Below are 27,963 nucleotides of genomic sequence, written 5' to 3' on the forward strand. Positions count from 1 at the left end.
TCTTTTCAAGGAAGATTTATAGAAACAGCATGCCAAAGGGGCTGCAGTGCCTGGAAAAGATAAAGGGGTTGGTTGTAATTTGCCTTCCATTTCTGCTGCTAATGACACCCTACTGAGACAGGCTATCATATTAACACACAAATTCCCACAAATCCAGTAACATCCTTTTACTAGGATGTCTTGGGTTATTACAAGATCTCTTTAGCACAAATTATATCATTAAAGGAAATTTAACAGAAAAGGTGATTTACCTCACATCCAGGAAAAGCAAAAGACAGGAGAAACAGAATTGTAGGCTTTTCCCACATTAGATACTCCTAGTTAATTTATGATTTTAACTTCCTACTACTTCAAATATCTAGATATGAATACAAGCTTCCCTTAGTCAAACCAAACACACATGAACTGTAGCCCACCAGGCTCCTCTGTCTACGGGATTCTCCATGCGAGAATACTGTAGTGGGTAGCCATTCCCTTCTCCAGGGGATCTCCCCGACCCAGGGATCAAACCCTGGTCACCTGCATTAGAAGCAAATTCTTTACCATCTGAGCCACCAGGGAAGCCCCAAAGCAAACACAACACCTCCATTTTACTTAGTATTCTTAAAATGTATATTTAAAGATTTTACATAATTTTAATGGAAGTCACATTATTTAATTTCATACAGTTCCTTATACTGTAGCTTCAAAGCAATGTAAACATTTAATAACCATCCTTCACAAAATACCTACATGAATATGTAGAGGTGACCTAACAAACTGGGGCCAAAGTTAAATGTGAAACAGTGGCACAATTAGGACTAGAAATGCAGTGACAGGGTTCAGAGGACACACCATCCTACGATATGGCACCTTGGCATACCGAATATTTTAAGCTGAAGGAACTTGAGAAATGGCATGAATAGTACTTTTGACCTTCCCATGAAGCAGATCACAAAACCCTCATATGAGATATACCCTCCTCAACACCTGGAAGGAAGGAGCATCCTTACCTTCGAAGACAAGAGACACAGAAGAACTGGAACAAACAGATCTGGCTGTTTCTCTCAGTTTATTACACTTAGCTCACCTTTGTTCTATCACATTTCCCCAAGACTTTTCACTCGTCATCAAATCTAGCATGAAAACACTCAGGTTTAATGGTTTCTCTGGGTCTTCATTTCCTTATGATGGCTCCCATGTCACATAACACTTACAGGAAATAAATCTGTATGCTTTTCTCCTGTTAATCTGCCTTTGTTATAGGGGTACCAGTCAAGAAAAAAAAATGTAGAGGAAAGATATTTTTTCCTCCCCTTTAGGAGTATTCTCACTTTCTCTCCATTCAATATTCTCCAAAACAACTTGACCTTTGAACAACATGGGTTTGAACTGTGTGAGTCAACTTATACCCAGATTTCTTTTACTAAGTACATAGTACAGTACTACACAGTCTGTGGTTGGCTGAATGCATGGATGTGGAACCATGGTTACCAAGGCCTGACTGTCAAGTTATACATGGATTTTCAACTGTGCAGAGGGTGGGCACTCCCAACTCCCACATTGTTCAAGGGTCAATTGTATTTTAGTGAAATATCCATTTTATATTAATGATTTGATTTTATAATTTTAGTTTTTTGCCCCTCTGCACGGCTTGCAGGATCTTAATTCCCTCACCAGGGACTAAACCCAGGCCCACAGCAGTGAAAGTCACTAGAAAACCTCTGAACTCCCTACAAGAGAGATTTTAAAGTGAGGTGAAAATAGATGAAAGAGATCATTTAGTTCAAATTGTACAGATCAGAATTATTTCCAAGAGTAATCCTCCTTACAATATGTGAATACACATCTGAAATAATGATTCTAAGGACCCATCTAAGTAAGATAGAGTAACAGATTAGGTGGGGATTTAGGTCTATTTGAAACATGATTTTATCATTGTAAAATAAATCTCTTGAAAAAAAAAATAAATAAATCTCTTGGTGATACAGTCTGACATCTAAACCTCTGTTACCATATAAACACTTAAGAGTCTTATTTTTTTTTAAGGACTCTATCCAATATGCATTTTAGAAAACTTAACAAAAAAGAGCTAGGTAATACCTGTCATGTATCAGCACTCAATAAATGTCTGATGAAGAATAGACAACATCACAATTAGAAGAGGGAACAAATAGAAGAATATCTTGGCTTCCACATAGGAATTATTGTTAAGATTTCTCTAAAATACATTCTCTTCACTTTCAAGACCTAATCCTCACCAGGAAAAAGTACATTTTGGGTTTCTCAAACCAAAAGGGCCTAGTATCCACAATTTGTCCAGTACTTTGTAGCAAAATTAACCTGGCATAATCAACCACCCTCTCTGGCAAGCGCAGCACCGTGGGGGGTCATCTGAGCCAGCACTGTGGGAGCAGTCAGGCTCCCTGGAGGCAGGCACACACAGGAGTACACACTCATATCTCTCATCTCCACCCCAAGCGCACAGGCTAGAGACAAGAGTCTACGTTTTCTTTCCTGAGAGTGGAAAGCAGATTTAGGTTCTGTCTGCATGTACTCTTTTACTTGCTCATATTTTCTTGCAGAGGAATAAACAATGCACACTTCTGGAAGACAGGATGAAAAGAAATGCCACGAGGCTGAGGCTAAGGGGCTGAGATTCTGCCTGTTTGCTCCAAAATTACAAATGCTCATCTCCTGGGTAACTATGAAAAAAAAATTTTTAAATAAACAAGAAAAAGCTCAGAGGCTTTTGTTTTGGTGGTTCAAACACAATGGAAATTTATTTCTTGCTTCCATGAGTTTAAAGTGAACTTTCTTGATTGGTGGTGGCTCTCTTCCAAGCATTGACATAGGATGCCAGATTTACTGCTTCTTACAGTTCTGCTGTCTTTAAAAAATTTATTTATTTTTACTGAAGTATAATCGATTTATAAGCTCAGAGCTTTATAAATCAAATCTAAGGTATAATTTACCAACACCTAGAATAAACTTGGTGTAAAATTTGAGGTGTTAACAAAGTTTAAAAAAAAAAAAATTAAGGGAATTCCTGGGCACTCCAGTGGTTACGACTCTGCATATCTACTGAAGGGGGCATGAGTTCGACCCCTGTTTGGGGAACTAAGAGCCTGTATGCTGAGTGGGGCAGCCAGAAAAAAAATTCCTTTTAAAAGATGAAATAATTAATAAAAACTCACCACATTTTCTAAAAACATGGTTAACCACAGGATTAAGGCAATCACGTATAGTCTAATCCAGGCCAAATATCTGCTTTTACCTAAATTACTTATCTCTTTGATTATCAACAAGGGTCACTGCCTCTGTTTTCAAGCTGGCCTGGTTTATGAATACTGTGGGAATAAGGCCAAGCCTAAAGAATCTAGTTTCCACACAAGCCAAAAATGGAAAAAAAAAAAATCATTGAACTCTTTCTTATAGGAAAGAAAAGTCCCAAGTATATATATGACAATTTACCAGTAACAAAAAAACAGTACTTGAACTACTAAGACATTTTAGAGTAAACAGACAATTAAGATTACAAACTCTTAAACCATATAATGAAATTATGACAGAAACACACAATCAGAGGTTCTTCTGGGAAGGCTTCAGAAGTTCACGGTCACAGTTGCCAGCATTAGGGGCAGAGGACCTGTGATTGATGCATAATCTTAATAAGAACTCTTACTAGCATTACCTTCCTCTTTTTTAATTCAAAAGAAAACCGGTGGCTCTCCTTGACCTCCTTTATGGAAAATATTTTTACTTGTTTATTTTTAATTGTAGTCCATTGTCTGAGGCTGTAAGGAATCTGATGTTCTCAGAGGAAAACAACCAAGCATTAGGAAGCTACAAACTGACAGCCTCAAACCCCTCCGGTGGTCCCTCTGCCTGGAACAGCATGGACTTCCCACTGCAAACTCTCAAGAACGCCACTGACCCCTTGTATTTCAGGTCCCTTCAGCAGCTCAGTCTCTCCGCTTTGCTGTTAGTGTGAACAGGGAGAGGGGCTTTGAAAAAGAGAGTGAGGGTGTCAAAAGGCCATACCTAGTAGAGGCGTATTTCTAACCTGCTTTTTGCAACTTAATGAAAATACTAAATACTAGTTTCCCCAGTTTAATTCCAAGGCCACACAGACTGGAAGCAATTACAGCTTGTTCATGGGGGTCTGTGGGAATGCTGACAGTTTAAATTTACATATTAATGCTGAAAAACATTTTGAGAAGCAAAGAGTGTTTTTTGGTCTTGGTAATGACTAGAATAAGAAAAAAATGGACAGGAATGTCGTTGAAAAGCTCCAGGCAAAAAGGTCCAGGTTTATTTTTGCTGTAATAGTTTCAAACTACCCACCATTCCCTGCAATAAGACACTCTTCTAATGGTAGATTTACTCAGTCTTTTATTTTGCCTAAGATGATTGTTCTTTGGCTGACTGTCTTCAATAAAAGGCCTAACAACCAAAGTTAAAAATCCATCTGTCCCAACTCCAACTCGTTCCTGGGGACAACTCATTCTACTGCTTGATTTCTTCTTCTACCACCCACCTAGAATACCTAACTTAACCACTCACCGGTTTAAAAAAAAGCAAAACATTGAAATAGAAATTGTTTCAAATTATATTTCCTTAAACAGCCAGGTTGCACAATTGATCACTGGGATTTACTTCTGTGGCAACCCCAGTTCTCTGACAAATGCAGGTATTCTTTTCATTAAAATATTAGCTTGACCCAAAGATGTCAAACAGCGACCCTAGCATTAGTCATTGCAGTCTGAGACCTCCCAAGAGGTCTAAAAAACCAGAAGATTAAATATAGCAAAATATGAATATAAACACAGTTTATAAGTCATTTAATAACTACAGAGACTTTTCAAAGTATTCACTTTTCAAATTATTCTAAACTGACACCGAATTTGTGAAACAAAATATATCATATGGCCCTTGAAAAAACTGTTAAATGATAGATTAGCTCCAATGTAAAATATCTTTCTATATTAACAAAGAGAGGGCAATGCACAGTAATCCTATGTAGTGGGTAGCTCCCACTCAACTGAAGAGAAAATGAGACTCAAAAAGATTAAGTAACCTACCAAAGGTCACATGGCCCTGACTGACAGTGTCTTGCTAGGCACTGCAAACCTGGCCACTCTGAAAGGAAGATTAATTTTAAATTGAGTAGTAGTCATTACTTACAAAATGAATACATTACTGCGATTAATAACAAAACATTTCACTTAGGTTAGTCTTACAGAAAGTTTAAGGGAAACCGAAGTTTACGGACTCCAGATTCATTTAGGCCCCTTTCAAATATAAAATACTTCCAATTTTTCTTGTCCTACTACTACTGAAAGAGAAGGGGAAATATTGCTACGAATTTAAAAGAAACCAAAATAGCAGTTCTGTTCCTAGGTACATACCTAAAAGAAGTGAAAGTAGGTATTTAAACAAATACTTATGCATTAATGTTCATAGTAGTAGGAATTTAGTTGCTAAGTCGTGTCCAACTCTTGCAACCTCACAGACTGTAGCCTGCCAGGATCCTCTGTCCATGGGAGTCTCCAGACAAGAATATTGGAGTGGGTTGCCATTTCCTTCTCCAGGGGATTTTCCCGACCCAGGAATAGAACCCAGGTCTCCTGCACTGCAGGCAGATTCTTTACCAACTGAGCTAGCAGCAGCACTATTCCAAATGCCAGAAAGTGGGAAAAAAACAAATGTCCATCAAGAGATAAATGGATAAACACAATGTGGTATCCACGCAAGGGAGTATTTTCAGCCATTAAAAATGAATGAAGCACTGATACATGCTACAATGTGGATTAACCTCAAAAATAGTATGCTCAGTGAAAGAGGCCAGACACAAAAGGTCCCATACTATATAATACCATTTATACCAAATGTCCAGAATAGGTAAATTCACAAAGATAGAAAGTGGATGAGTGGTTGCTGGAGAACTGGAAGAAGGAGTGAGTGACTGCTTAGTAAGGACGGGGGCTCCCTCGGGGGTGATGAAAATGTTTTGGACCAGATAATGGTGATCACCACACAGCACTGTGAGTGCACTGACGGTACACTTTAAAATGGTGAATTTTTTGTCATGTGAATTTCACTTCAGTTAAAAAGAATACACAGAATAATGAAATAATGATGACTGACCTCAAAGCTCTAAACAAATAGCAGGTAATCTGCTTTTCCTGTTTGTCACAATTTAATGAGCTTTGGATCATCATAAACCAATACATAAAAAATTACCCATTACAAGTTCCAAATAAGGCATTAATACAGCTGAGTTCCCCTAATTTGTCCAGTTGGCAGAGCACCTAGGAGATTTTACAGTATACAAGAAGCTTTAAACATTGTAAGAATGTTTTTAATTTTTAAAAGAAAAAGAATATTGAGAAAAACATGTAGGAATATAAACTGGCCAGAGCCTGGGAAACAAGCTGACGTACATACATATGCAAAAATCTACATATCTGAGCATGCAGAGAGACTAAACATTCAGGAGAGAAACTGGCTACTCCTTGGAACTTATTTTGCATTTCTCCAAAAACTGAAGAGTAAATAGTAGTTTACAGTCACCACCCTCTGGGTTTCAGCAAAGAGGTCACACACAGGGAGGGCCTCAAGCTGCCACTTCCAATTGCTTCCCTGGTGAAACAACGCAGGAGGTTAAGTTACCTCAGGAGACTCACAACAGGGCTCCCATTGTTCCAAGCTCAAAACTCAGAGACACAATGGGCACCATTCATACGGAGAGCCTACAGGCTGGAGAAGGGTCCCTCAGTGACAACTTCTTATTGGGACACTGAATGTTCACAAACACAGACTTTACAAATATGTCTGAATTATTTTTTAAAAGTAGCACAAAGTAAACAAATAAAACTTAATGGACATTACACTGACAGGACACCCAAGTCTCATCCCCAGCTCTGTCTCTAATAAGATTTCAAACAAGTCACTTGTTCTTTCTGAGCCTCATTTTCCTTGTATGTAAAATGAAAATGATTTCTAAGATCACTTAGAACTCTAAAATGCTATGAACATATATGAGGTCCATTGATGTTGCTACATTATTTACTCCAACAAGTAGGGATAAATTATGAGCAGAAAAGAACTGTCACTTCACATCTTTTCATTTACTATCAGCACTTAAGAACAGGGAGGTTTAATAAAAACAGGCAGAGACACTGTTTTCTCTTAAACAGACTGTAATGAACAAGGTCCATGAGGCCTTCCATCCCAACAAGGCGAGAATCACTCGCCTATCTCTACACAAAGCACAATGACAAAGGGCATAAACAAAAGCTGTGAGTACGCTTTTCTGTCACCTTTTCTTAGGTTACGAATACATTTCATGAATCTCTTGACTTCTCTGCCATAACTCAAACTCCCCAGAAGAAAAATACCATTTACAATAAGAATGTGATCATTGTCCCAAGTTTTCACACCATATCATTTTTTCGTTTTTTCAACCTCAAAACTTGCCAGAGCAAGAACTTTGTCTCCAGAGCCTAAGGAGAAAGACACATAATAAACAAAGATGTCATTTCAAGTGCATTTACAGTTCCAGGTAAAGAGAGGAAAACCATCACACAGATACTAAAATAGGAAATAAAATGAGCTTCTATTATTGGTGCATTATCCTTAAACCTTCCCACTGCCATTCCAATTTCCTTCCCCTGCACAAACAACTCAGCTACACAGGCGATTTATTGGTTACAAACACTTTAATTCAGGTATGAAATAGAAGGTGTAAATCTTAATTTACTTTTATATTTACATTTAGCTGACAAATATTTTTAAAACATTAGGCTATAATAATTTGATTATTTTTAATTTGAAAGTATTGGGAAATAAACCCATTAAAAGAGGTTTATAGAGAAAATAATTCTGGTTTCACTGCTAACTCCAGAAAAGACCATCATTTTATCTCACCCACACCATCTGCCAGTCTGAAGCAATAATTCATGTCCAGCTTTCAGAAATACAAGAGTACTCACCAAGGTCTGTAGAGACTTTCTCAAACTGGCTGAGAATAGCACCTGCGTTTGCTGACAAGAAGTTCTCATCATCTGCAGTCAGCTAAACAAACAAAACAAAGCCCAAAGGACTGAGTTCAGATGTTAACAAGTGGTTCAAGGAACCACTGTTAAGAATGTCGTAGGACCACAAACTAGATCACAGATCAAACAGCTATATACTAGGGACTTCCCTGGCGGTCCAGTGGTTAAAGACTCCACGCTTCCACTGCAGGGGGCACAGGTTCTATCCCCAGGAACTAAGATCCCGAAAGCTGAGAAACTGGCAGGGAGGGGGGGTTTCTATACCAAACACTTCCCACTTTTTCCTTATACCTAATATATTAAATTAAATACAGATACCTTCTCTCCAAGTTTCCTGAGAGCTGTAAGTATCTCCACTTTCTGCTGAGTATACAGGTCTCTTTCCAGCTTTCCTACCATGAGATCTCTATCCATCTGTAACAGATGAATGCGAAGCATATGGTATTTAAGTTAAAAACATTCTTTGCATAAAATCAAGTTTTTCACATCTACTTCTTTAAGAAAAGATCCTTTACTGATTAATATTATAAAAACTATAGAGACAATTCAAGGTATACATGATAGGAATGTTCTCACACAGTTCTAATATATCTTGGTACTAATCATCACCATGGTCTTAGTTACAAACTCTCCTAAGGAATTAGTAGGTCAACAGCTTCCTTTAAAGAGGAGCTATCCTCTAAGAACTCTATTTCATTACACTGAAGCGTGGTCTACAGGCCTGAAAGAGACAACTGGTTACAGATCCCCTGGAACTTTGATTAAATATCACCTCTACCACCAGAAACATGGAGAGCATGTACTATGCCTTGGCACTATTCTATGTACATAGACACACTGGATTAGTAATACTGCACATACATATATTACTCCATTTAAACCTCGTAACAATCAGAAGAGGTATCATTACTGCCTTTTTACAAATGGGGAAACAGCAAAAGAGACTGAAGAAAAGAACTCCGCCAACATCACATATGTCCATTAGTAGAGCAGGGGTACAAATTCAGCTGACCTGTTCCAAGTCCATGCTCTTAATCACTAGGCTATTAAATTACCAATGGCTGCATATAACTTATTAACATCTTAATTATATTCATGTCTATAAACAGACTTCCTCAAGTATCAGGTTTATAAAGATGTTTGAAATTCTTAGATAGGGAAGGCCACACACACAAAATAGCTGGTGCTGCTAATGAATGCTAGATGCGATTTCAATTCAGAGCTCCAGAACTAAATAGTAAAACTTTAAATGTGGCGTCTTAGTAGAAGCAGTCAGTAGCGATTTAAACTGCCATATGCTGTTTAAACCTCTGTATTTGTCATCAATAAAGGAATGATTTTGTCAGGAAACTGCGGGTTGTGGCTCTAAAATCAACTGACCAATTTTTTAAAATAAGACTCCTTTTTAGAGCAGTTTTAGGTTCACAGTTAATTGAGCAAAAGGTACAGAGATTCCTCATACACCCCTTGCCTCCCCCACTCATGCGCAGTCTGCCCATTACAAACATCCCCTACCACAGTGTACATTTGTTCCAACTGATGAACAAACACTGATAATCACATCATAATCACCCACAGTCTACACTTTACATTAGGGTTCACTCTTGCTGTTGTACATTTTCAACTGACCAAGTTTTAAACTTCAGAATATCACACTGAGCAAATTCTTGGGCTGAGAAAAGAAATACACAAAGTGATTAGATCAACTGAAAGAAACTTTACCTCTGCTAACCTTGTCCGAAGCTGACCTGGTTGTTTCTTTGCAAATAATCTGATGACCTCTGGGGTTTTAAAGGCCTGGCTGATAGCTGCCTGGATAGCCTAGAAATACAAGAAGGTTAAAAAAAAAGAAGTTCAACAAATCAAATATTACAATATTTGATTGATGGGTCTTCAATTTTTAATAGGTCTTCTTTGTTCATCAAATACTGTTACAACTTTAATTTCAATTTGCCATTTCCATGCAAGTCACTGGACTAAAACATATAACTAGATGAAGACCTGGAAGCAAATGCTGTTTTATCCATAAGGAGACAGTCCTCTAGAAGTTAAGCCCTCAACAGGGTATATTTTCTATTAACATCTTAAATATACTTACTGAGAAAAAAAAACACAACAAATTGTGTCACCAATGTAAGTAAATTATGCTTACCAGTTGCATTCCACTTAGTTCATCGACCAAAGTCATATTTCCAGACATAATTTTCTTCAGTGAATCATTAAATTCACTTAGTTGCTCCAGAGTTTCCTTTTTGGTTTCTTCATATTCATCTGTATCAAGTTCCTCTCTGAAGTATAATGGACATAATACCAAAAAATATAGAGTATCAAGAGAAGACAAAAAAAAAACACCAATCAGTATTTATACACCAAGGTTTCAAATACATATACATACAAAAAATACGCTGGTGGGAAAAAAGGCTGAAAGGAAATATATCAAAAATAAATCTAATGGATGTGTTCTGATACTAGTGTGGGCATTATCCCACAACACTTATAACCCTGTTTTTGTTTTTACCAAAGTGAGGCATACTTAACAAACTACATAATAACTTCCTTTTAGGCAGTCTCTGAATCAATGGTATAACCTTAGACAAGATATTTAACTAGCCAAGTCTCAGTTTATCTATTAGCTGCAGATAATGATAGTACCTTCCTTGCATTAAATGAAATATGAAAAGTTCTTGGTATAAAATAGGTATTTAAAAATAAAATAGGTATTTAATAAAGTTATAATTATCATCATTAACATTGTTCAGTCACTAACTCATGTCCAACTCTTTGCAACCCTATAGACTGCAGCATGCCAGGCTTCCCTCTCCTTTACCATCTCCCAGAGTTTGCTCAAACTCATATCTATTGAGTTGGTGATACTATCCAATCATCTCACCCTCTGCTTCCCCCTGTTCCTCCCACCCTTAATCTTTCTCAACATCAGGGTCTCTTCCAATGAGTCGGCTCTTCCCATCAGGTGACCAAAGTATTAGAGCTTCAGCTTCACCATCAGTCCTTCCAGTAAATACTCAGGGTTGATTTCCTTTAGGATTGACTGGTTTGATCTCCTGCTGTCGGAGAGCCAGAGAATGTCACTTCCATACAGGTGCTGAGGGAGTTTTGTTACCTACTCTGTGATTCCCTATCAGGGAAAAGGCTAGCTGAAGATTTTTCTGAGTGAGGAAACTCACCCACCATCACCACCACCAGCACAACTGAAATCCAGCCCACCCGCCCCTTCATAGCCATCAAAACGTTAACAGTGGGTAAAATTTTATGTACTTTGAATTACAACAACAATGCAGTACTTGCCATCTGGGTACTCCAAACAAGCCATTTAATAAACATTTACTAGAAAAAGAGCTCCTATGTATCAAGTGCCTGCTTTGGGCCAAGCATTAAGTCAGTCTCTTCATCTGTAATGTTTACAACAATCTTCAAGGTTGTTAAAAAGGCAATGAGCAGTCTTAGACCTTTGAGCAGTTAAGGGTGAAAACACACACTAGAAAGTTCAAGTAATACTTTCTCAGCTTGATACCAGGCAAGGCTACTTTAAATACTGAAGACAAGATGGGTGATATTATTTCCATTTCACACTTGAGGAAATGGAAACTCAAGGTGGTTAAGCATTTTGCCCAAGTTCAAACTCACTTTGTAATTAAGCTAAAGACTTTATTTTTTTTTTAAGCTAAAGACTTCAATATCCCAGGCTCTTTAACTCTAAAACCTATACCGAGTTTAGTTGTCCAGTAGACAAAGCGCTGTGAAGAACACTACAGGGGAAACCAGAATCACACATAGAACTGCATACACAGAGCTTATAATCTAACTGTAGAAAAAAACACCATTTTACAGCATAGCAGTATACAATTATACTATTACCTGCATTCCTCCAGGTCTTGTAATTGCTGCATTAGTCTATCCAACTGTTCTTCTAAATTCTGCTTTAATTTGCTTGTCTCTGTCTTTCCTCTGGAAGCCATTTTAATCTCTAAGTAGAACAATAAACCCACAGGCAGTACTGGTTATTTGAAATGATTCAATATAGCAGTGCAATTTAACCTAGATTATACTCTGAGCTACAGGTGTGGGGAAGATAGCTGTGCAAAGAAGCATAAAAGTTTAAATTCATATAATAGTAACACCCCACAAAAATGCCTAGCAATCTTAATTGACTTGACAAATTAATTAGAAGTTTTAACTATTGATCTATCTTACTAAACAAATTTGATAGACGAAAATACAGATTCACAAGGAAACAGATCAGGTGTGCCTCTGTTCTACAAGATTCATTTTAACATTCTTTTTCACTCTTAGTAAGTACACTCCAGGACTAAGAGTGTATCATCTTGTTGACCTTTGTGTACATTTACCTAATGATTTGTAGGCAGGAACAACTTTTGATATGAATTTCTTCTCTGGAAATGTGCCCATTTTTCTATGGGATTATCTTTCTCTTACTGATTCATATAATATGGATATAAAGTCTTTGTTTTTATGTTGCAAATATTACCTCTTGTCTCCTGATTTTAAATTTTACTTATGGTATTTTTTGTTATGGTAAATTATTATTTTTAATGGCTAAGCTTATCTTCTCTATGTCTTCTTAGTTTTGTGTCCCATGAAAGCAGGCTCTAACCATACAAGATTTTCAAATATATACTATTTTGTTTTTTGCGGGGAGGGGCAGAGGGGTCTGTGCCACAGAGCTTGCAAGATCTTAGCTCCCCAACCAGAGATTGAACCTGAGTCCTGGCAGTGAAAGCACTGAGTCCTAAGCACTGGGCCACCAGGAATTCCCAAAAATATACTATTTTGTATTCTAAGACTTTTATAGATATTTTTTTACATTGAGCTCTTTAACCACCCACAGTTATTTTTTCTTAGTGCTATAAAATAAGGATCTTTAATTTTCTTTCAAATGGATAACTAACTGCTCCAAAACTGTTTTACCGGTATTTATTTATGCCACCTTTGAGACTCAATAGAAACAGACTCTGTTTCATTGGCAATATTCCGGTCCTAAGGCATTACTTTGCTATTTTATTTATTATAGCTTTAAAGCTGGTGTACACAGACAACTGATAAGGAGTTACCTTTATTATTGTGGGTTTTTTCCTTCAAATTCTTGGCTATTCTTGTACATTTTCTCTTCTAAATAAATTTAAGAATCAGTTTGACAACTAGTTCCCAAAATTCAATTGAAATTTTGACAAGAGTTACATTAAAATTAATATGGATAAAACCTGAATCCTTGAAATTTGAATTTTTTTTTTAATGTTTTTTTATTTACTTATTTGTTTGTACCGGGTCTTAGTTGTGGCATGCGGGATCTAGTTCCCTGACCAGGGATTGAACCCAGGCCCCCTGCATTGGGAGCAAGGAGTCTTAACCACTGAACCATGAGGGAAGTCCCTGAATCTTTCAATTAAGCAATGTCTCTCTCCAATTACCTAGGCTTTCTTTCATGGTCTTTAGTTTAAAAAAGTATTACTCACAAAGGCTTTGAATACTAGCTGTTCTTAGATAGTCTGTATTTTTTGTTGATATTGGAAATAGTGATTTTGTTATTACAATTTCTTTTTTTAAATACTTATTTGGCTCTGCCAGGTCGTTGTTGCAGCATGTGAGATCTAGTTCCCCAACCAGGGATTGAACTCAGGGCCTCTGTATTGTGAATGCAGAGTCTTAGCCACTGGACCACCAAGGAAGTCCCTGTTATTACAATTTCTGATTATTGCTAAGGTATAGAAAAGTTCCTGATTTGGTGTATTAATATTGTATACATTTACCTTAACATTTATAGTGTTTTGAGTTTTTCCATTTACAGAAATTACACTCACATTCGTTTTAGGAAACATTACTATTTGGTATATTCATCAAAACTTAAATCCTAGGGTAAATTTTTGTTTTCCCTGGTGGCTCAGCTGGTAAAGAATCAATCCTTGGGAAGACCCACTGGAGAAGGGAACAGCTACCCACTCCAGTATTCTGGCCAGGAGAATTCCATGGACTGTATAGTCCATGGGGTCGCAAAGAGTTGGACAGGACTGAGTGACTTTCACTTTCTTTCTTTCAGGGTAACTTTTGAAAGCATTTAAAATTTTCCTACACATAGTCATTTTCAAGTGATTCCACATGCGAACTTTAATGAAGGAGATTCCTTATATGATATTCAAAATAGAATGCAATTAGTGAAAATCTAGACTTACTACTGCATCTTTTATCTTTTTTTTTACTGTATTTTAAAAAATTGGCTTAAATCATCTACAATCATGAATAATATGTAAACAGAAATGAGCTACATTATAGCCAGAAGTATAATTTATTATAGCTTAGCTCATGTATAATAGGTTAGCCAGAAAGTAACTTACTATAACTATGTTTCATATATAATTTCTCCTGGAAATACACATTGAAATTTTATTTTAAATCTGTTGAATTTTTCCGTGTAAGTCAAGGGAAACCTAATGTAAAATAAAGTGTCTTTTCAGGCTTAATTTCCTACAGTCTACACTGGACTACTTGCTGTTTCAAAGCATATCATGCACTTTCATCTTTCTCTTTTGAGCCTATATTTTTTTTTTCTACTTATCAAGGCCAAGTCATTCATTCTTCAAGGTCAAATTTCACGTTCTCCACACTGCCTTCCTTGGTTCCCTCCCAGTCACTAGATTGTGAGTTGTTTTGAGAATAGGGGTTTTACATTTTCTATACACACCACCAACTAGCACAATGCTCGGCAGACAGAAAGTACTGGATAAATAACAGGTAAACGAATAATGAGAATTGACTGCTTTATCCACTGCATTCTACATCTTAAGTCTCTATTTAACACTATATCTGCCTTGAATTATATGTGATTTCATTATAGCCTGTTGTTTGTCTGTCTTCCTCTCCAGACTGTAAACTGAGAGCAGAAATTTGAGTCTGATTCCTTTCTTAGACTCTTCAGCACTATAATACAGACTAGATAGTCAATAACTGAGTGAACTGTATAAAGGCACAACATATTTTAAGGAGGTAAGGGTATTTTAAAACAATTTCAGGGCAGATAGAAACTCTTTAAAAACCCTACCCTGATGCTACATTATTTGAGATTTACCTCAGAAAGATTAACTCGCGGGCACCACCTAGTATTCAATAAAGGTGGTGCACCTTTTACCAAAACTGCAAAATTACTCTCAAAAATTAATCTGGAGAGGAAGGTACTCACTCACGCTCACCTGTCTCTTAGTACTCTTAACTCTGCTCAGTGCTGACCGGTCTCAAATGGCATAAACCTCCAATTCTTGAAGTTCCAAGTGTCTTAAACTTGAGGAAAGCGAAACTTCTCATCAGGACTAAAACAGGCTCAAAGTTCAAACCACCTAGGGGTGGAGTTGTCTGGGAAAAAGGAAACGATTAACGAGTGGTTTTATTTACTATATATAAACGTGGCCTAAAGCAGTCCCGAAAACTCCACTTAGGCAGAGAATGTAACACAACCTCTCTTTCGAGGAAGACTTCAAATGGGCGGTAGGGGGTTGGAGGAGGGAGGAGAAACCCATTTTCTCTCGACTGTCTCCGGCAGTCGTTCTCAGGTTTTTCTGAAGTCGAGGGGGTGACAGAGGAGAACCCCGCACCCGGACCTGCCTGGAGGGAAGCTGTCAAACCCAGAAGCACGGAAACAGTACAGATGGGGCGCACAAGTTTTCCCGCCTGGAAATGAGCAGCATCCGGACCTCAAGCATTCGGACGCGGTAAGGGAGCAGCTCAGGTCACGGCCCCAAATCCCACTTCACACCGGGGAACTTGAAGCTCCCACATTTGGGTCCTGCGGCGGCCGGCTCGACTAGGCCCGGCTGCCACCAGAGGTCGCCGGGAATCCGCTGTCCCCAAAACTCTTCCGGCTCTTCCCAGACCAGAAATCAAACTACCTCCTAAAGACCCTCGAGGTCCCCTCTCCACCGCCGCCTACCCGAAGGTTCCAGAGTTAGGAGCCAGGTGCCCCGCCTACCTGAGGGGCCCAGCTCAGCGGACGCGTGCAGGAGGAGCACTTCAGTCAGACGCACGCACTTCCGGTTTCCCGGAGCCAATGTGGGTGCGGCCGCGGGTGTTACCCTCATTGGCGTTCGGGTTGCGGAGCGTCTCCCGGAGGACTCGGGCCGCTCTGCCCTGAGGACGTGGTGAGGACGTGGTAAGTCCCCACAGGGAGCCCCTGAGAATCCGTCTCTGGCCGAGGCAGCCCAGGATTCCTTTTCAAAGCCCCTAGCACAGATGAGTCCAAGATTTTGGGTTCATTGAGGGTCAAATACAACTGTCCCTGAAGCGAGATCACATTCAAGTTTGGGACAAGGAGTCTTGCCCGTTCATTTTTTCAGCTTCTCTCCGTGGAACCAAAACCCTCGGTAAATTTCTCTTTGGCCTTTGGAACAGGTGACTTAACCCTGAAAAAAAAAACAAAATTCTTTTCTTAGAAGCTTCTTGGGCTTGGTGGAAGCGAGGCGAGGGGGGCGCTTCACTTTTTTCTGAACTCCTTCCTTCCAAATCTGTAAAAGACTAGATGCACCTTCCTGGTAGCGCTTTGATACTCACTCATTTTGAGAAGACTATTAGCTGTTGGCAACATTCTTAAAAGTTACTCAGAAATTAGGTGAAAACCGTCTTCAGATGTTCGCAGCACATATCCTTGAAGTTATTAGTCCACAGGACAACATCAAGGTTTACGGAGAAATTGTTTCTCCGGTTTTGTCTTTAAAGATAATTTTGTTTCAGCCACGCAGGATAAACTTCCAAGATTACCATAGAACTCCACCAAAATGAATTATCTGTCCGATCATAGAATTTCTTAGTTATCACAGTAAGTTGTCCTTCCAGGGTTACAGTTTGTATGTGAAACCACTGTTCCAAGTTCAACTTAGAAAAGACTGTTGACACACAAGTTGGAATGGTTCCAATAGCCTACTTTGCAAAACGCTTTGGATTCACAGAACTTCTGTTGTAAAAGCAAGTGATTGTTATATTAATAAAATTAGCTCTAATTTTTGATATGTGAATATAGGTGGAAGTGTCAACGTTTTGGGGTAATATCGATCTCTCAGTGGCAAATAATTAGGGCCAGTGCCACAGAAAGCAAAATTGGAAAATATACGTCTTTTATCATTTGAAGATGTTGCTGAATAAACATCTTCTCCCTGTGTTTGTCCCCTAATTTTGATGATGATAATAAGGTGTTCTATTTAGGCATTTGTGTTGGTTTTAGGGTGTGTAATTTTAGAAGCAGTGAAGGAAAGGCCTCTCCATATGTGCATTGTATTAATATTTGCCTGCTCTTTCATGGTGACTTAATCTGATTCAGAGGCTCTGTGTTGAGAGTTTTCTTACATACTTTGGGTTCTTGTTTAGAGTTAGTGGGTAATGAAAAAGTATTTCTACTGCATAGGCAAGAGAAATTGGTTTAGGATTCACTTCTCAAACAAAAATAGAATCCAAGCCTGGAGGGAAGTTGGGGAGAGAGGAGAAAGGAATGAACGTTAAATAGGTCATCACAGGAGAGAGCATTAGGGAATGTAACCTCAGAACTGAGAGTCATAACTGGAAAACCAGATAAATACTACCTGGAAGCTGGAGGAGTTTAGGACACTTCAACTTGGACTTGGGATGAGAGTGCAGAGAGCTCTCCAGCTAGGTAAGGAAATATGCAGGGTCAGATGAAACTTAAGTGGCTAACAAGAAATACCATGAGCCAAAGGCACTCTGAACACATGGACCTCTTTTAAATGTCTACCAGTAGATAATGTACCATTGTAAGTCTGTGTAGTGGTTAAGAGCATGAACTTTCAGAGTCAAGGTTGTTATACAAGCTGTGAGATCTTGAGCAAGTTGATCAACCTCTTTCAACTTCAGTTTCCTCACTTGCTAAAAAAGAGATAATAGGGGACTTCCCTGGTGGTCCAGTGGTTAAGACTACACTTGTATTTCAGGGGGCATGTGTTTGATCCATGGTCGGGAAACTAAGATCCCACATGCCTCCCCACCCAAAAAAAGAAAGGATAATAATAGTACCTACTTCATTGGAATGTTATAAGTATCACATTATTGTTGTTGTTGTTGTTCAGTCGCTAACTCGGTCCGACTCATTGCGATCCCATGAACTGCAGCATGCCAGGCTTCTCTGTCCATCACTATCTCCCTGACTTTGTTCAAACTCATGTCTATAGAGGCAGTGATGCTATCTAACCACCTCATCCTCTGTCGACCCCTTCTCCTGCCATCATTCTTTCCCAGCATCAGGGTCTTTTCCAGTGAATCGGCTCTTCACATCAGGAGGCCAAAGTATTGGAGCTTCAGCTTCAGCATCAGTCCTTCCAATGATATTCAGGGTTGATTTCCTTTAGGATTGACTGATGTGAGTTCCTTGTTGTCCAAGGGACTCTCAAGAATCTTCTTCAACACCGTTTGAAAGTGTCATTTCTATGGTACTGAGACTTCTTTATGGTCTAAGTCTCACATCCATACAGGACTACTGAAAAAATCATAGCTTCGACTATACGGACCTTTGTCATCAAAGTGATGTCTCTGCTTAGTATCTTGCTTGGTACACAGGAAGAACTCAATGGATGTTACCGATATAATTATCACCATCATTACATAAGCATAATTGGAGATAATATATAGATATATTTGTCTGCACTGGGTCTGCGTTGCTGCATGTGGGCTTTCTCTAGTGCGGCTAGCATGGGCTACTCTTCATTGCAATCTGCAGGCTTCTCATTGCAGTGGCTTCTTTTGCTGTGGAGCACAGGCTCTTGGGCACTTGGCTTCAGTAGCTGTGGTAAACAGGCTTAGCTGCCCCAAGGAATATGGGATCTTCCCAGAACAGAGATCAAGCCTGTGTCCCTGCTTTGGCAAGTGGATTCTTAACCACTGGACAACCAGGAAAGTCCCCAATAATTCCATATTAACGTTTAAAAATTATAGGAAAGTAGAAAAAGGAAGAGAATTCTTCATGGAATTTTTTTACATTTTCCCCCATGAAATGTTTCAACTATGACATATGTAATTAGGAATCCCATTTTTGCATATCTTTATTTTTACAACAAGTAGAATATAAAGACTGATGGTATATTAAATATAGCCAAGCTTTCAGATTAGCTGAGCATTTAAAAATTCAGTATTCCATTCAATTCAATTAGTATTTAGAAAGTTTTCACTGTCAGGGCTTAACAGCTGTGAAGAAAGTAGTGGGAAGACTAACCTTAAATTTCAATTTCTTTAAATTTTAAATTTTGCTACACTCCAAATTTTAAATGGAGTGTAGTGGGTATCAAACATAAATTTTTTTTTTCTTACAGTAAATTTAATGAGAGTAATGCTTAACGTTTTATTTTCTGAAACTTCCTCTAACATTCTCCCAGAAAGTTGCTTCTAGGTGCACATACCCAACATTTTGCTTCAGAGACATTATACCCCTGGATCCCAGGTCCCACATGTGCAATGTGCATGTCCGACTCTTTGCAACCCCATGGTCTGTGGCCCACCAGGCTCCTCTGTCCATGGAATTCTCCAGACAAGAATACTCCCCATTTTCTCCAATAGGGGATCTTCCTGACCCAGGGATCGAATCAGTGTCTTCTGTATCCCCCCACAACGTTGCCCAGAAGTTTTCCACTCTGAGCAAATATGGTGGATTCTTTAGCAACTGAGCTATCAGGGAAGCCCAGGGGCACGATAGTTCAGAGAAAAAAAAAGAAACTTCTCATAGAAATCTTGAGGTAAATTGACATTTGACATTTATTTGACATGTTAATAAGATCTAAAGAATGTAAAAAGGCTATTAAAAGTGAAAGTGTTAGTTGCTCAGTCATGTCCGACTCTTTGGGATCCCATGGACTGTGTCCCGCTAGGCTCCTCTGTCTATGTGATTTCCCAGGCAAGAATACTGGTGTAAGTAGCCATTCCCTCCTCCAGGGGATTTTCCTGACCCAGGGACTAAACCTGGGTCTCCTTACTGCAGGCAGATTCTTTACCATCTGAGTCACCAGGGAAGCTCATGTTATTTTTAAATAGTTTCTGTTAATCATAGTAAGTGAATTACTTCAGGGGATTTCACAGTCAATGTACAAGTTACCCGAGTAACTAAGTAATTCCTAAGTTTTAGTGCAATGTTTGGAACGTGGAAGGTGCTCAGTAAGTGTTGGTGTGGAGAATGGATAGTGTGTTCAGGTGGTACCTCCTGCAGCAGGTACCACCTGAACAGAGAAGCAGATGGAAAGCAATCATTCCCATTTGTGAAGGTCTGTGTCTGTCACTGTCATCAATGTGCTTGGAGATGTTTATATTAAACTTTTTCCTTCTGGGACTTCCTGGGTGGTCCAGTGGCTAAGATTCCACACTCCCAATGAAGTCCCAGAAGGAACAAGAACTTAGATCCCATATGCCTCAACTAAAGATCTCAAATGCTGCAACTAAAAAAAAAAATCCCACAGCTAAGACCTGGTGCAGCCAAATAAATAAATACATAAATAAATATTTTTTTAAATAAACTTATTTCTTCTGCTAGGAAATACTCTTCTTTTTGCTCAAGAAACACCATTTTCTCCCCGTCCCAAAGACTTGAGAGCATTTGTGAGTGGCTAGCTCCTTCTTAAAACCCCTTAGAATCTGTGAATACACACAGAACAAGCCAGAAGACAGGGTAGCATGGCAGGTCAGTTGGCTGTTTTCTCTAGTGAGCAGTTTACTGTCATGATGCAAGAGATTGGTGTCACCCAGGTAGAGGGGTTCGTGATGATTTTTACTCTAAAACTTCCCACTGCACTTTTAAAGATGCCATAGATTGACCTTGTTCAAATATACAGCCTGAATCACTGTGTTCTTTTGAAACTAGACCCCTTGTTCATGACTAAGACTTTTATTTTTATTTTTTCTTTCTCTGTGCTTATTTTTATCACAGTCATCCAGTAGATGCTACTAACTTCACTGAAACAGAATAAAGGAGGTTCAGAAAGTCTTAAGTGATGATCTCAAGAATATCTAATAGGAGATCCTTATTGAGGCTGCGTTTGGTTGTGATGTTGACCCAGTGATTTGGGGTGAACTGTTCATCTTTGTCCATCATCAGTGCTTGTAAAACTGTCACCTGACAACTTTCTTCCTAATGACTGGTTTTGATGTGCTTCCTGTTGTCATGGCTCTGATGTTCCGCTGACCACTTCATCTAGGAGTAGCAGGGTGGAGATGGTCCTATGTGCTTGCTGGCAGTGGTCAGGTGACAAGGCTCCTGGAAAAGATTCAACCTGCTGAAGACAAATATCTAAGGCAGGGAACCAGCAGGGCTCAAATGCTAGCTTCAGACTGTTGGTTTAGTGTCTGGCCTTGGACGGATCACACTGGCCAGCCAAGTCAGCCCCAGGCTTGAAAAAAGCACTGTAGGATAAAAAATGGGATCTAATTAAATGGAGCAGAAATAAAGTGAGAAGGATGACTTTTTATTTTTTTTAATGTAGACCATTTTTAAGGTCTTTACTGAATTTGTTACAATATTGCTTCTGTTTTATGATTTGGTTTTTGACCCGAAGGCATATGGAATCTTAGCTTCCTGACCAAGGATCAAACCCACAGCCCCTGCTTTGGAAGGCAAAGGGTTAACCGCTGGACTGCCAGAGAAGGATGGCTTTTATATCCCATTCTAACCCTCTCCATTTTTTTTGGCCATCTGCCTTCAGGATCTTAGTCCTTGACCAGGAATTGAACTTGTGCTCCCTGCAGTGGGAACATGGAGTCTTAACCACTGGACCGCCAGGGAAGTCCCTCTCCACTTGTATGTGCCTTTTGGAGCACCTGCTTTAAGAGGAACTAGGGCTTCCCCTTGTAACGTAGCCAGTTGACCATAAGTTTCCACTTGTGGGAAAACCTGAGCAAACTTTTTGACCAACCTGTAACAATCCTAGCTGAGCATTTACTTCCCTCGAAGGACTGGCACACCTTTGACAGGGCTAGGTTACTCTGGAAGTTTGTGATTACCTGTAGAAACCAAGCTGCTCACTGACAGCAGCACAGACAAGTAGTACAGTTCAGGAGTGGTTTTTGCCTGTATTTGGGAAGAAAAGAGCACTGTGAGGAATTACTTATCTTATAATTGCAACACATATTTTAAATGTTTTTGCTGAAAGAATTTTTTCAAAGGCACCAATTTAGCAAGAGATGGAAGGCTTGCTGCTTAATGTGCCAACCCAGTTCCACTGTTGATTAATGTCTTAACTTTTTTTGTATATATAATTCTAGTCAAGTGGAATTCACCCTCCAAAAAGAAAAAATCTCTCATGGAATTTTTAAACTTTCCCTGATGAAATGTTTTGACTGTGACATGTGTCTAATTAGGAGTTCTAGCTCTTCATCTTTATTCTTTTGAAAGGTTTATTTTTTAAATTTTTTGGCTGTGGTGAGTCTTAATTGCTGCTGCACTCAGGTTTTCTCTAGTTGTGGCAGGCAGGGGCTACTCTTCATTGTGGTACCCGGGCTTCTCATTGCAATGGCTTCTCTTATTGCAGAACACGGGCTCTAGGCACACAGGCTTCAGTAGTTGCAGAGCACAGGCTCAGTGGTTGCAGCTCATGGACTTCGTTGCTCTGCAGCATGTGGGATCTTCCCAGACCACGGATCGCACGGGTGTCCCTGCATTGCAAGGCGGCTTCTTAACCACTGGACCACCAGGGAAGCCTCCATCTCTATTTTTTTAGTTTGAGGTAGAAAATAAATGTTGAAGACTAACGGTGCATTGTATACAGCCAAGCTTTCAGATAAAGATAAGCCTTTAGAAATTCAATGTTTAAAAACGTACACAGTCAGTTGCCAAAAATGTTAACACTACGGTGCAGACTCCCTCGATGAAGGATCCCACACCAAATGCAGAAAACATCCTCTTTAGTGCCTGTGGGACCGGTTCCATCCGAATAAGCAGCACGGTAAAACCTAAAAAGATGGCAGAACAGCATCAGTTTACTGGGTTGAATTGCCTCAGAAATAGTATATTCTTTTTTTAAAGATTTTATTAAAATATAGTTAATTTATAATGTGTTAATTTCTGCTGTGCAGCCAAGTTATACACATTCTTCTTTATATTCTTTTCCATTATGGTGTATCACAGGATATTGAATATAGTTCTCTGGGCTGTACCTTAGGACCTTGTTGTTTATCCATCCGGGATATATTAGTTTGTCTCTGCTAATCCCAAACTCCCAATCCTTCCCTCCCCCACCCCACCCCTACCTTGGCAACCACAAGTCTATTCTCTGTGTTTTTGAGTCTATTTCGGAGATATGTTTAGTAGATAGGTTCATTTGTGGCATACTTTAGAGTCCACATACAAGTGATATTAAGTGGTATTGTTTTTCTCTTTCTGACTTCACTTGTGGGTTCCCTTGTGGCACAGCTGGTAAAGAATCCCCTTGCAATGTGGGAGACCTGGGTTTGATCCCTGGGTTAGGAAGATCCCCTGGAAAAGGGAAAGGCTACGTACTCCAGTATTCTGGCCCAGCGAATTCCATGGACTATATAGTCCATGGGGTCGCAAAGAGTTGGACACAACTGAGAGACTTTCACTTCTGACTTCACTTAGTATAATAATCTCTAGGTCCATCTGTGTTGCTGTAAATGGCATTATTTCATTCCAAAATATATTCTGAATGCAAAGCTAAATCATGGTGTTTCCTTTTGTATCTATTTTGGAACAAAAGTGCTCAAAACTTGGCCAGGCTAAGGTTTTCCTTGATAGAGGTCGTGTTCTTACTATTGGCAATGCTGGTGACAGTAACTGTGACAGTTGTTTTTTTAAATAATTCCCCCACTATCTCATATAAATCTTACAGCAAAACTGCAAAACAGGTTTTTTAATCTCCTTCTTTTTTTTCTTTTGGCTGCACCAAGCATCTTGTGGGATTTTAGTTCCAGGTATGGATTCTAGGCCTCGACAGTGAGAGCATGGAGTCCTAACCACTCTACCACCAGGGAATTCCCTTAGAAATAAGGCCGGGAATCACCGGCGGGTGAAGTATTAATAGCTTCTTCTGTTTGGGGTGTGGGGGTTTGAACTGGCCTCCCTCAGTCTCCATAGCTGGTGCTCTTGTCTGTTGCACACACTGCCTCTTGTGGAGTTGGGGTTTAGTAGAGACTCTTTCTAGAACCCTGCCTACGGTACCCATTAACTGTTTTCATTTTATAAAAATTTAGATATTGTCTTTATTTAAATTTCACATCACTATTAGAAGTTCATACAAAAGAAAATATAACTAAAATATATTAGCTAAAGTATTCCTGAAACTTCTACACATTTCAGAGTAACAACTCTTCTGTATCACTTTTTGACTTCAAGTAGTCGAGGTCCCTGTGTTTCTACCCATGTCATCTTCTCAGTATCTAATTATTGAATGAGTGGGTAAATTTGATATTTTTATGTTATAACTATAAGGAATTTTATAATACCAAAATGTTTATATTGAGTTGGCTGAAAAATTCGTTTAGAAAACCTGAATAAACTTTTTGGCCAACCCAATATTAAATTGGTTTCATATTCAAATTGTAGGACAACTCAAAGAGACACTAAGGAGCATTTTAAATTTTTCTCCACCTGAATTTTATTTCATTTTTAAAAAATGAGTTAATTTATTTTAATCGGAGGGTAATTACTTTACAGTATTGTGGTGGTTTTTGCCATGCATTGACATGAATCAGCCACGGATGCACGTGTGTCCCCCGCATCCTGAACCCCCCTCCCCCTTCACCTGAATTTTAAATGTGAATTTTTTCTCAGATTTCAGTCTGTGAGCTCTTGAAGAGCAAGAAGTCCTATCTTATCCATTTTTATTCTAACAGCATCTGGCAAATAGACAATAAGTATATGACTACACTTATTAAGAATGACTCCACACTTACCAATTGTGAAGAAAGTAAAGATGATATTGCTAACCAGGTTGGTAAGGAGAGGTTGACTGCAGTATCGAGAAGATCTGGGCCTACAAATCAATATACCAGGTCATACACTAGTTGATTACTTATTAGAAGAAATGCACACTGTTAACATAAAACCAGAAGGCACTGACCCTTGAATTCTAATTGTGGCATGAGGTTCATTTGGCTCCAGGCAACTCACTTCTCTTAAGAACCTTTGTTCTTTACCATGACTGCAAATTAGTGCTAGCATTAATGATAATATTGACTTATGAATATTCTTAACGCTAAGAGTTATTAATATTCTTAATTTGTGGACAGTGTTCACCATTTTTTTTTCCTACTTTAATTTAAAAAAATATTTTTTATTTTTGAGCGCGCTGGGTCTTCACTGCTGCTCTTGAGCTTTCTTTAGTTGTGAGCAGGGGCTGCTCTCTAGCTTCAGTGCACAGCCTTCTCCTCGAGGTGGTTTCTTTTGTGGAGCACAGGCTCTAGGCACACAGGCTTCAGTTGTTGCAGGGCGTCGACTCCATAGTTGTGGTGCCCAGGCCAAGTTGCCCTGTGGCATGTGGAATCTTCCCAGACCAGGGATCAAACCTGTGTCCCCTGTACTGGTAGGCAGATTCTTAACTACTGCACCACCAGGGAAATCTTACCATTTTTTAAATTCATGTTAATTTGATGTTGGTGAAAAAACATTTTGTGGAAATTCTGGCCTCTAGAGTGAGGAAATATACCCTACATCTTATAAGAAGTACACAAATCTCTTCTAGTAGAAGCTGGCAAATGTGAATTATGCAAATTACAAGGGGTGTCATGGATTCCAATCCTTCCCCATCATTAAGTGGAATCTCAGTTTTCAGATTTTTTTTTAGAATTTTCATGTTTTTAGGACTGTAATTAATTTTAAATGTGTAAAATTGCATTTGTTTCATTTGACCATTGAAAAAGGTATTAACTGACTTTTTTGGCCAAGATGGATTTCTGACACAGAATCAGAAATAAGAGGTCAAGTCATAATCTGGTCGAGTGTGCCCGTGTTGCCCTCAGCCCTGGAGACATTAGCTAATGCTAGGCTGTTGGCCCTGGTCTCTTTGGAATCTATAAAGGGAAACATTCACACCCTCATTGTCTCCCATTTAAGGACTTCTTATTACTGGAAGTATAACTTTTAACCTGTTTAACTGCTGGTTAAAAGTTAAACTCTGTCTGCCCAAATCCCAACTCTCCTCACTGGACTGAGAGTTTTGACTTTTCAAAGAGGTGAAGCAGGTGACTGCCATTGATAAAAGGGGTAAAACAATGGGGCAGGCTGCATTTAAACACATAACAGGAATGGCAGCAGGCACCCAAAGCAACCCCACAGGTAAGACGTGCATGCTGAGCTGCCAGATGAGGAGGTGGCTGGAGAAAGAACTTACCTTAGCAGAACATAGAGCTGGAGCGTCAGACTGGTGATCGCAAACAGGAACACTGTCACCTGGCTGCGTGGGACACAGTGAGTTACATTGTACGTTACTGTTTCAGTGATTTGAATGGCTTTAAGAAACCAAATTCAGGTTCTGTTTCATGGTAATGTTACATCAAACCACAGAAATAAAATTTTAAACAGAGCAAAGATGAATTGAGATCCATCCCATTAGAACAAAGTTGTCTAATGATACTACACTAAGGACAATAGTTAGCATTTATTAAGTTCCTACTATGTAGCAGACGGGCTTCCCAGGTGGCACAATGGTAAAGAATCCTTCTGCCAATGCAGGAGATGAGGGTTAGATCTGTGAGTCAGAAAAATCCCCTGGAGAAGGAAATGACAACATGCTCCAGTATTCTTGCCTAAGAAATCCCATGGGCAGAGGAACCTGGTGGGCTACAGTACATGGGGTTGCAAAGAGTCGGACACGACTGAGCATGCACACACTATGTAGCAGGCACTGTGACACTCGTCTCTAAGGAATCTTGAGAACCTTGATTTATTTACCATGGCTGTAAATTAATGCCGAAAGACTACCCACAAGCAATAATAAGAGTTATTACTATTCATAATTAGTAGAGAAATGTGTCATATTTTAAATTCACTTTTTTCGCTTAATATGCATACAATTCATGACTTCCTGGTAGTTCAGTGGTTAAGAATCTGCCTTGCAATGCAGGGAACACAGGTTCGATCCCTGGTCTGGGAACTAAGATCCCACATGCTGAGGCATCACAACTACTGACTCGAGCCTCAGTTAGGGGGTCCAAGCACCACAACGAAGATCTCATCTGCCCCAACTAAGACCCAACACAGCCAAATAAGTAAATATATATTTTTAAAAATGCACACAATCTTATGAGATGAGACTTTGGTTTCCTATCTTATAAATGAAGAAACTGAGGCTCAGAAAAATTAAATGTCTTATCTCAAGACAAACACCTAATATAGTAAGCGGTAAAGTAAAAGTGTAAGTGTTAGTTGATCAGTTGTGTATGACTCTTTGCAACCCTATGGACTGTAGCCCTCCAGGCTCCTTTGTCCATGGAATTCTCCAGGCAAGAATACTAGAGTAAGCTGTAAAGCTACAGTTTGAACCAGGTCTGAGAGTCAAGAGATACCTGGAGTAATAGGCAAGTTTGGCCTTGGAGTACAAAATGAAGCAGGGCAAAGGCTAACAGAGTTTTGCCAAGAGAATGCACTGGTCATAGCAAACAGCCTCTTCCGACAACACAAGAGACAATTCTACCCATGGCAGAATTCTACCATATACCATATGATAGACAATTCTATCACCATATCACCAATACCAAAATCAGATTGATTATATTCTTTGCAGTCAAACATGGAGAAGCTCTAGAAGGTCAACAAAAACATGACCAGGAGTTGACTGTGGCTCAGATCATGAACTCCTTATTGCAAAATTCAGACATAAATTGAAGAAAGTAGGGAAAACCACTGGACCATTCAGGTATAACCTAAATCAAATCCCTTATGATTATACAGTGGAAGGGACAAATAGATTCA

The 27,963-nt window shown here is 39.1% G+C and overlaps 2 protein-coding genes across 7 annotated transcripts in view; one reads left to right on the top strand and one right to left on the bottom strand.

Moving 5' to 3' along the window:
* Positions 1 to 594: 594 nt before the first annotated feature.
* LZIC (leucine zipper and CTNNBIP1 domain containing) lies at positions 595 to 16,055 on the bottom strand. 2 transcript variants are annotated; one of them, XM_043486269.1, is made up of 7 exons: positions 16,033 to 16,055; positions 11,916 to 12,024; positions 10,192 to 10,327; positions 9,762 to 9,860; positions 8,358 to 8,453; positions 7,977 to 8,058; positions 595 to 7,487 (listed from the first exon to the last, which is right to left on the bottom strand). In XM_043486269.1, exons 2-7 carry the CDS (start codon positions 12,014 to 12,016, stop codon positions 7,429 to 7,431), a joined length of 573 nt encoding a protein of 190 aa, XP_043342204.1. In that variant the 5' UTR covers positions 12,017 to 12,024; positions 16,033 to 16,055; the 3' UTR covers positions 595 to 7,428. The 2 variants fall into 2 exon arrangements, with proteins under 2 accessions (XP_043342204.1, XP_043342205.1); XM_043486270.1 differs by lacking the exon at positions 16,033 to 16,055 and adding an exon at positions 15,317 to 15,371.
* NMNAT1 (nicotinamide nucleotide adenylyltransferase 1) overlaps positions 15,511 to 27,963 on the top strand; it is a 28,197-nt gene continuing 15,744 nt past the window's right edge. Inside the window, exon 1 of one of the 5 annotated variants that reach the window (XM_043486264.1) lies at positions 15,511 to 15,775. The gene's annotated coding sequence lies outside the window, so the exon portion shown is untranslated. Of the gene's footprint in view, positions 15,776 to 16,058; positions 16,213 to 16,242; positions 16,424 to 18,075; positions 18,099 to 25,873; positions 26,473 to 27,963 lie in introns of those variants that run through there. The other 4 variants (XM_043486263.1, XM_043486266.1, XM_043486267.1 and 1 more) reach the window with 4 other exon arrangements.

The sequence above is a fragment of the Cervus canadensis genome, chromosome 13 (assembly GCF_019320065.1).
Source record: "Cervus canadensis isolate Bull #8, Minnesota chromosome 13, ASM1932006v1, whole genome shotgun sequence".
In the NCBI taxonomy this organism is placed as follows: Eukaryota; Metazoa; Chordata; class Mammalia; order Artiodactyla; family Cervidae; genus Cervus; species Cervus canadensis.

Bases quoted from the DNA above. Each gene is read 5' to 3' on its own strand.
- LZIC (XM_043486270.1), bottom strand. From the start codon at position 15,371: ATGAGAAGTTTCGCTTTCCTCAAGTTTAAGACACTTGGAACTTCAAGA. The intron at 12,025-15,316 runs GTTTATGCCATT...TGTTCTACTTAG, and splicing joins TGGAACTTCAAGAATTGGAG to AGATTAAAATGGCTTCCAGA. The intron at 9,861-10,191 runs GTAAGCATAATT...TTGTATTTCTAG, and splicing joins AACTAAGTGGAATGCAACTG to GCTATCCAGGCAGCTATCAG.